General features: G+C 37.1%; 1 protein-coding gene across 4 annotated transcripts in view; it reads left to right on the top strand.

The window, feature by feature from the left end:
- LOC106881175 (unconventional myosin-XV) overlaps nucleotides 1–10,411 on the top strand; it is a 324,434-nt gene that overhangs the window by 258,498 nt on the left and 55,525 nt on the right. For 3 of the 4 annotated variants that reach the window (XM_052973940.1, XM_052973938.1, XM_052973939.1), the window contains 8 exons: nucleotides 358–518; nucleotides 638–807; nucleotides 2,329–2,401; nucleotides 3,192–3,392; nucleotides 3,556–3,654; nucleotides 6,033–6,633; nucleotides 7,816–7,936; nucleotides 9,560–9,720. In XM_052973940.1, coding sequence (XP_052829900.1) covers nucleotides 358–518; nucleotides 638–807; nucleotides 2,329–2,401; nucleotides 3,192–3,392; nucleotides 3,556–3,654; nucleotides 6,033–6,633; nucleotides 7,816–7,936; nucleotides 9,560–9,720 — 1,587 coding nt within the window. The remainder of the gene's footprint in view (nucleotides 1–357; nucleotides 519–637; nucleotides 808–2,328; nucleotides 2,402–3,191; nucleotides 3,393–3,555; nucleotides 3,655–6,032; nucleotides 6,634–7,815; nucleotides 7,937–9,559; nucleotides 9,721–10,411) is intronic. The other variant, XM_052973941.1, reaches the window with a different exon arrangement.

Below are 10,411 nucleotides of genomic sequence, written 5' to 3'. Positions count from 1 at the left end.
TCTGACTTCCCTTCCCCCCCCCCCTCTTCTGCTTACCACCTCTTACTGTCACTTCTCTTGTTCTCTCTCTCCCTCTCACTCATGTTCTCCCCCCCACTTCCTACATCCACTTACCACACTCTTCTTGTCTTACTCTTACTTCTCCTCTTACTTCCTTTTACAGCCTACTCTTTCTCTTCTCACACCCTTTCACCACTTCCTCTTCCTCACTCCCTATCTTTCCTCCCCTCCTTCTCTTACTTCCTCTTACTACTACTCTCTCTCACCACTTCCTTCTTTATCACTCTCCCTTTCATCTGCCATCTTCATATCTTTTCCCTTCCTGTTCCTCATGTTTTGCTGTATCTCCTTCTTCAGTGTTTACAAGATGAACAACTTCGAGATGAAATCTATTGCCAATTGGCCAACCAAACTTGGAAGAACGCAGTGGCAAGCAATGGTGAGAGGGGTTGGTTTCTGCTGGCCTTCTGCCTCTGTTGTGTTATTCCAAGTGACACACTCAAGAAATATCTACTGAAGTAAGTTCCTTGGTGCAATCTTCTATGACACTTTTTTAAAACCAACTAAATAAGACAAACATATATAAAACAAACAGCAACCATCCTAAATTTGTGTTTTTTGCTTCTCTGTTGTGCAGATACGTGTCTGATTTTGGCTACAATGGCTACAAAGAGTTCTGTCAGCATAAATTACTTCAATGCTTCAACATACGGCCAACACTTTGCCGTACTTACCCGCCCTGTCTGCTGGAATGGAAAGCAGCTTTAAGGAGGGCCAACATGGCTTTAACTGCAAAGTTTCCTGATGGTAAGTACTTAAACATAATATCTATCTAGGCATCCATCTATTTTCGCCACCCACTGTTTCTTGGAGAGTTGTAGGGGTACATTCTCCATGGGGGTCTTCTCAAAAGCATCTGTCATTAAACTTTCCTGCTGGATTCCCAGGTGTAACTGACTGAGATCAAGGATATCCAGTCATCTCATTTGCGATTCACCACTAGGTCTGCCAGTTGGCTTGGCTTGAAGACCCTGCCTTAGGATCCTTTCCTATTGCATTCTATCCATAGATCCATATTTCCAGAGCTGTGACTTCTCAGAACAGAAATATACAATTGTAAGTTGTGTAGTATCACTGTGTATTTGTAATTTTTTAGAGTTTATTCTTGACATAGTTAAAAAAGGATTTATAGTATCAGTGAGACTTTTTCAGGGCTTCCGAAACTGGTCAGAAGAAAGGAAGAAGTTACTCTCAGACCAGAGACCTAACTCAAATGCTTACACTAGAGTGGACACAGGTTACAAGCACCCAAAAGCTCAGTTGTAATATTAAACCAGATTCTGATTCATATCCACCACCAAAGAACAAAACCGTTCCTACTCTAGTGACCTTCCACACAGTTTGTATCAACCAAATTTCACTCGGGAGACTTTGGTCAGCTTGAGGCTATGGTCAAAGACTTTACTGCAGGATTGAACCTGAAGTCACATAATTATGATGAGTGAACTTCTTAATCACATTCCCCATGCTTGTCTGCATGTAGAGCCTTACAGATATGTTCATTAACCTCACATATACATACATGAAGCAACTGTTTTCTACGAAATTTATATTCCACTGAAACACTTGCTTAATTTCTCTCTCTCCCTCTCTTTCTCTCTCTCTCTCTACACTCTCTCACCCTTCTTGTATTTTCATTCCTGTTTTCTTTCTTTCTTTCTTTCACTCTTCATCTCCCTCCCTCCCTCTCTCTCTCACCCTTCCATCTTATATTTTCATTTTTCATTTTTTCTCCCTTCATCTCCATCTCTTTCACTCTCTCCTTCTCTCTCTCTCTTTCTCCCCATCTCTTTCTCTCTCCTGTTCCCATTATTCCTCTCTAATGTTATCATCCCTTAAGTATATCTCTACAGATTTTCTTTCAAATTTAGAGCCAACCTGGTTCTAAATTCCATAGAACATCTGTAGAGAGACACTTAACAAAATGAAAACAACACACTTCTAATACAAAATAAGACGTAATATTGTCTTATAAACCTCTAACACATTTGGTACTACATTTTGGTTGCAAAGCAAAATACAGTGTCCCTACCAGCAATTGATATCTGTTCTAATATTATTATTAAGGTGGTGAGCTGGCATAGTCATTAGCATGCCAGGCAAAATGCTTAGCAGCATTTCATATGTCTTCACATTTTGCCAAGGTTGACTTTGCCTTTCATCTCTTTCGGGGTCGGTAAAACAAGTACCGAAATTGCTGGCCTTGTGCTAAAATTTGAAATGAATATGTTCTTTCTAATAGTCTTTTTTGATTTTGTCTTTCTCCAGATGTTACACAAATCGGCCATGTAGATTCATGGATTACAGGGGAGAGATTTGCTGCCAACCTACTGGATCAAAGGTATACAACTTACATGCACACACACACACACACACACACTCACTCACTATTCTGTTTGATTGGCTGGACTAATATTACATCAAACACTGTGGCTAAAGATTAAATCTTTGTCCCAAACAATAATAAACAAGCAACATTGTTGGCTGAGGCATAGCACCATGGCACACAACCAAACAACTTTTAACCCATTTCTCTTCTATTACTCAAAATATTTCAATATTTCAGTTGTGATATGCCTAACTGTGTTCTACATTCATTAATTTCATGTTTCACTATCAATGTCATAATAATATGTATGAAACTTGCCACTATTGATATAGGTAATGAAAGAGTTTTTAAAAAATTGCTTTGCTAGAAAGGTGCCAACTTTGAAATATGTGCTTGGGTCCAGTGGTTGCTCCTCTCCTTGCTCCACTCTTAGCTACACCACTGATTGTTGGTCAAACGGTCATTGTCATGACAAGCATCAGTCCTTTATTGTTCCAAGTCGGTGCTTTTCAAACTATCTGATGTGGCATAATGGCAGTTTTTTTTCCCCCAGTGTGCCAGGGACCGGTAATATTTCTTAGTAATATTAATTTATACCAGAAACAATATATATAATGAATATAATAAAAGTTGACATTCTTTTTATCTTATATTTTATTTTGGGCCTCCAACCAGGCCTTCCATGATACCCTTAAAGCCAGAAACTTTTTAGCATCTCGTACATTATACTGTTCTTGCCAGACTACAGTACTCTCTCTCTCTCTCTCTCTCTCTCTAACAAGATGATGTATTTTGTCCACAGAAATATGTATGACAATCACAGTGGCTGGACTGTAGCACTGGAAGAAGGACCTCACTACTATGAGCTGATGGGGAATGATTATGTGTTGGATCTGATTTCTGAGATAGAGATCGTCCAAGGCTTCCCTGTGTGTAAGTCATACACATTTGTCTACACAGACCATACAGCAGGACCAGTTGGGAGAAGGACTGGTTCCAGCAGGTAAAGTTTTCTGTTCAGTCATTCTTTCATTCAGTACATCCATTAAATGGAATGAACGTCAATAAAAGCTAACTGGAAATAATTTTATGAAGAGGTGAAAAAGGAAGAAAGAAAAAACAGTATTTGTAGCCATTGATAGATATTATTTTAATTGTTTCAGCAGACATGGGAGAGAACCTGAGGTAGATTTCAATCCTGTTGAGACCTCATCAGTAAAGCTTAAACGTCAGGATACATTCCAAAGTAATAATCAAGGAACTCAGTAAGTGCAACAAGAATGTTCACTAGTCATCGTAAAGAACTAAAATTATTTTGACAATGTGTTGCTCAGGAATACCAGCCACATTGAGAAATAAAGGCTATTAACACATTTAATGCTGTGAACATTAAAACTCAAATGAGAAATACTTACACCATGAAGAAAATGTAGTAGTAGTAGTCACTCACTAACTTGGTTCAGCTTTCTGATAGGTGTGAAGGGCAGTGTGTTGCTGCCCTGCCTGAAAACCATCACATGTCAGTCTTGTTCTTTTCTCTAAAAAAAGAATTTAACTCCTTCATAATTTACCCCTATTCATAACCAACTTATGTAAGACCATAGCTAGTTCTGTAATAAGAAAACATTAAAAAAAAAACTAACCATTTTTAATAAAATTAAAAACCTTCTATTTTATTCTTTTACTGGTTTTAGAAATTAGACAGCGGCCACGCTGGGGCACCACCTTTCTTTTATTTTTTTACATATAATTTTATGTGAAAATCTTTCATTGTGTTCCAGATATCAGCTTCATCATGAAAAATTCATTGTTATTATACAAAATCCTTTGAAATTTTTGATTTTCAAAATTAATTGAAATCTTTTTGTTACATCTTTAGATGTAGGGTGATGAATAGGTTAATTAAATTTCATATTAATCAACTTAAGATTGAAAAGTAAAGGCATATTTACAAATTACTTCTTTTAATGCCAACCCTCTCATGGCCATTCATATTTATGTATTCATATTCAAATTAAAATTCTAATCAAAATCTCTTTACAATATAAAGGATAATATTTAGATTTCAATTGGTTTCATAATAACATATTTCAATATCTATAAAACTACATATTTTACTAAAACTCTCAAAAAATGTGATTTTATTAAATATTATTTGAAGCACAAAGCACAAAGGCAACACACACACACACACACACACATATACATATGAGGAGGTTGCTGAAAAGTTCCTGCCTTTGGGTAAAGAAAATACAGAAGGATCAGTTAAGTATGATTTTATTCAACATACTTATTGCAATGGTTCTTCAGTTTTCCTAAGCTCTGTAAAAGATCTCAGAAGGTTGGGCCCCAACCAAGCCTTTTGCAATATCCTTAAAGCCAGGAACTTTTCAGCAATCCCACATATGTATGTATATATATATGTGTGTGTGTGTGTGTGTGTATGGTTAAGACATTTGCTTCCGTACCACGTATTTCCATGTCCAGTCCCCACTGCACAGTATGTTGGGCAAATGTGTTTTGTACAAGAATCCCAGATTGACCAAACATTTGTCAGTGGATCTGGTAGATGGAAACTGAAAGAAGTCTGTGCGTATGTGTATGTTTGCTTTTCCTCGTTTGATATCACATGATTGTTGCAAACGAATGTCATTTCATTTCCAATATTTTCAAAAAGTATGTCTGGCCGTGGGTGAAATATTACCTCATTTGGAAACAGGTAAGGGTCAGCAACCGGAAGAGTATTGGCTGAAGAAAACCTGCCTCAATAAACTCTGTCCAGCCTGTGCAAGCCTGGAAAAGTGGACATTAAGATGGTGATATGTAATGCCAGACATTACACTACTGTTGTTTCTATCATATACTTTGAAATGGTCTAAGTGAAATGTCTTGAATAACATATATATATATATATATATACATGAGTTGTTTAAGAGACCATAAGTCAAGGAAAAGATGCACTCGTATATTTGCCAATAGAGTGGGTATATTATCAGAAATCAGTTGCCGTATTCCCTTCAATATTGGCTAACCCTGATGAGCACATGGTTATATAATCAGATTGTTACCTAACACTCCATTGTATTCCTTGTACGAAACTGAGTTGTAGGATCAGCCATGGAATGCTTAGCAGTACAGCATATCGTTCCCAAATTTCTGGCAGAGTGAATTGTGTCATGGTGCTGTTTTTCTCACAAACGGTGCCCAACTGACCCTACTACACCGTGTAACTGACAAAATCAAAAGCAATCAATGCAAAAGCACAAAATTAAAAATATAAAATGGTGACAATTTACCCATCGCACACTGTACATAGAATTCAATGAACAGAGGCTCTTTTCAAATCTAGTACTCAATACATGACACAAACATAGAGTTTTATATATTTTATTGAAGATATTCCACCATGATCATTTTTAGATATGCCATAGAAATAGTACTAGTGTAATGTCTTGAATAAACTTTATCATCATCATCATCATCACATCATCATTATAATGTCTACTTTTCCATGCTTGTATGGGTCAGACAGGGTTATATCACTCCTATTAACCTTTTCCATATTTTACAAATCTATTAAAAACAGCTCACTAAACCAGCTCTGTATTTTAATGTGGCTATCGTTTTTTTTCCCCCACTGCAGTCCTCATGATCCAGAGAAGGACCGAAACATGGCTTTTACAGGACATTTCCCTGAAGTTCTTCCTCTTGAAACCTCTATTCGGGCTAATTCTAAGAAGTCCAAGAAAGACATTGCATTTTCAGTATCAAACCCTTTAAATCAGCGCCGGGCTGAAGACTTCCTGCCAGATCTGACAAACGAAAGTCCCCTCAATGATCGTTATCATAATTACAAATTGCGAGCTGCTTCTCCACTTAGCAGTGGCGACTACGCCACCACCAATGGCAGCAGCATCCAGGCACCCAGTAACCTCAACAAAGAGTCACAACTGAATAAACGTTATGTCAGCCCAAGTCCAGTCAACATGAGTGAAACAGATATTGCTGACACCAGACTGAATGCTCGCTATACAGAGAGAACTGCACCAACAAGAGCTCATCACTTGAATGTTCCCCATGAAAGTGTCTCAGTTATGTCAGATGATCGTAATTCTACATGGGCCAAGTGGGTGGATAATGTTTTCGAAAATGTTTTAAATGACAATGTGGATGAGCTTAGTGATGCACGATCTCTTCAATCAAGAATCAAAGGCGGTGGAAACGGTCTTACTCAAGGCCCTCAGGTCAGTGACATCGCTTTTTTTTTTTCTTCTTTTTTTTTATAATTACAAATATATCTGTGAATGTTTAAAATGATTTTCTTTTACTTAATCATTATTGTTCTTTAGTCCTTGGTCACTTCTCATCCAGTGACAGCGCTATAATCAACAACGTTCCTGTAGTGACTACCATCATCATCATCATTTAACGTCTGCTTCCATGCTGGCATGGGTTGGACAGCTTGACAGGAACTAGCAAGGCCAGGGGCCACACAAGTTTCCATAGTCAGTTTTGGCTTGGTTTCTACTGTTGGATGCCCTTCCTAATGCCAACCATTTTACAGAGTTTATTGCGTGCTTTTTACATGGCACCTTGGTTTTTGGATATCACTTCTGTTGTGGTGAGCAGGCTTTCTTGAGTACAGCAATCCTTTGTCATCTCCTTTATAAGCCTCAATGTTTTGAGATCGGCCTTCAGTACTTTGTCCCATGTCTTCCCGGGTCTCCCTCTTCCACAACTTCCATTAACTTTAAGTGATTGGCGCATCTTTGTGCAACTGTCCTCATCCATCTGCATCACATGACCAAACCAGCGCAGTCTTTTATTCAGATTTAGTTCCTGTACGACTACATTATCCAATGTGTTATCTCTTCTGTGAGAAAAAGACAACAGGATGTGATTTGAGGGAAGTTTAGCTGCTATTTCTAACAGACAAAACAACCACATAGAAGCTCCTTTATTGATGTATTCCTGTCATTATAGTTATTTTCCAAAAGCAAATTTGGAGTCTGAGTTCAGTGGTTCAAGTTCAACTTAGTATGATATAACACCAACCCTCTGCCAAGGCAACACCAATGTCCTCTCAATGATCAGCCAGAGATGATTTTTAAAATGAGAATATCTGAAATAAACTCGACTGCTCTCACAAACGAGAATACTAAAAACGAACCCCACCACTCTCAAAAATTAAGTAAAAAAAACACAGAAAATAATCCAGAATCCTTGTCCAGTATTGGATCGATCTCACAATCTAATCAGTTTGTGCCAAACATCAGGCCAAACATCCCTGAAAGTTTCATCTGAATCCATATAGCAGTTCTTGAGATATCTTGTCCAAAGATAAAAGTATATTTTATGGTTTATTCTGCCAGCCTGCCACCTTACATTTCTACTAAATTGTAAACTGTTCTTTCTTATTTTTCCAGACTACAATACCGCTAAGTCCATTGTTGGCTCCAACACAACCAATGCAGTCCAACTTCTTTCCACCACTCACTGTTACAACACCTGCAATTACTTCACCTGTAACAATGCCTGTCACAACAGGTAAGACTACACAGTCAACCTAATTATCTCTCACCTGTTGTTACTAAACACTAATTAGTCATACATACGTGCATACCCATACACATTCTCTCCAGCTACCAATTAGTAATACTCTAACCAAGGAATTAATCACCAAGTAATCAATTGTTATCAGCGATCATCAGTTAGTCATTAAGTATTTAACCAACTAATCATTAGCGAATTAATTAGTTGGCAGCTAATAAAGAATTTAGTATAAAATTGTCAGCAATTAAGCACAATAACCCTCTTTTCTTTTAACATTAACATTAAGTATATACATACATATATATATATATATATATATATATATATATATATACCACGAGGTTGTTAAAGTTCCTGGTTCTAAGGGTGTCATGAAATGTCTGGTTGGAGACCCAACCTTCCAAGTTCTTTTCCGGGGCTTAGAAAAACTGAAGGACCACTGCAATAAGTGTGTGAATCAGAGAAGGGAATATGTTCAAAATCATAATTAAGTGATCCTCCTGTATTTTCTTTTACTCAAAGCCAGGAACTTTTCAGCACTCCCTCATATGAATGTATGCATATGTACACACATGCAAAAGTGTCAATTTATGTGAGATAGAAAAGGGATTTTGTGCATGAAGTTCTGTGTTGTCTTGATAGTCTCATTGGTATGATAAAACTCTTGCTTGGCCTATGTAATCCTTTTTTGTCATGAAATCAGGTTGTATTGAATGCCTTTATATCTATACATGTGTGTATGTATGGATGTCTGCGTGCACTGGAGAAAAGTTAGTGTGGTAGATGAGATACCTTGCAGCATCACTTTTGGCCCTGTGTACTTTCTGATACCAGTAAAGAAAAAACAAAAACATTGATAGACATGGGAAATCTTTAAAGCAAGTACCCAAAGATTTTAGTTGAAAATCTCAATGACAGCTCACCAGTTGATAGGAGAAAATGCCAGGCATCTTCAACTCTTATGCGCTCCATAAAGAAGAGCAAATGACCACACAGGTGCACATACATATTGTTGCATACACACACTTATACTGCTCTCTCATACACATATATCTGTGTGTGTATTTATATATATATATATATATATATAGATATAATAGTAAGGGAAAATGGAGACAAATGCACAAGATGTTATTTAAATCATTTATATCACCATATTACTGACTTATGTTTTGATTGATACATTAAAATAAATCTGAGAGGAAGAATAATGTGGAATAATGTATCAATCTTATCAGGGAGGAATTTTATAAACAACAGCATGTTTACTGGTGTTTACATTGGAAGAAACACACTTTCAGCTATTTCAAATAATATATGTCCCTTTGCTTAATAATATCTGCAACTTTCACTTTATTCTTTTCATCCCATTCTTTCTTTTAACATTTCTATTCATTTGTCATTCACCTTCTATATGTTTATACCTCAATTACTCCTTTAATGATAGAGAAACAATGATAGCACCTACATTACTGTATAAATAGTTCTGCATATAACTGTATAAATACATAAGTGTATAAATAGTTCTGCATATAATCTCATGTATATACACCCTTTCATTCTCTATATCAATACAATTTCACTGATATACACCATTCTGTTTCTCTTTTCACACAGGTCTTTTATCAACTATTGACCCAGTGCAGCTAGCAGCTGCACAAATGGCTGCTCAGCAACAAATGGCAGCTCAGCATCAAATGGCAGCTCAGCAACAAATGGCTGCTCAACAACAGCAAGCACAACAACAAGTTTTGGCTCAGGCCCTGTACAGCCAGATGGTAAGGACTAAGTATTGTATAAGCACTAAGACTGCGTGTGGTGAATGTATGTTTGATGAGGGCAGTGATCTGGGGTTGAGTGACAACAAAGTGTCATCAGTTGATGGACATAGTAAAACTAATTGTTGGTGCAAGGTGTGGATCTTTAATTAGTTATATGCACCAGGTCCATATGACTCCTGGGGGTCCTAGTAAGGCTTTTGGGGGTCCAAACAAGAAAAAAGTAAATAATGGATCCACTGTCCACTTTGTGTGGTGGTTGGTGTTAGAAAGGGCATCCAGCTGTAAAACTCCTTCCAAAACAGACTGTGAAGCCTGATGCAGTCTTCTGCCTAGTCAGCTCCTATCAAACGGTCCAACCCATGCCAGCATGGAAAGTGGATATTAAATGATGATGATGATGATGATGACAGTAGTATCTTAAGGATCTGTGAAAAAATTTCTGCTTTACATGTATTTATTGTGAGAAACAGCTCAGTTTCTTTCTCTATCATTTTACATAGTTAAACCTACACAAGTTAATGTGTGAAAAAAAACAAAATAGCAATTTTGAAAGAAGCATCTATAAAACTAGTTTTTAAATATCAAATGGCTATGGGGATCCACCAGAACAGAAAAGTAATCAAAGGAGGAAAAATGGTTGAGAACCACTGTTTTACATGTTGCTGCAGCTCTCAACCATTGCAATAAA

The sequence above is a fragment of the Octopus bimaculoides genome, chromosome 17 (assembly GCF_001194135.2).
Source record: "Octopus bimaculoides isolate UCB-OBI-ISO-001 chromosome 17, ASM119413v2, whole genome shotgun sequence".
Taxonomy (NCBI): domain Eukaryota; kingdom Metazoa; phylum Mollusca; class Cephalopoda; order Octopoda; family Octopodidae; genus Octopus; species Octopus bimaculoides.
This window is presented reverse-complemented; position numbering and strand designations above follow the sequence as displayed.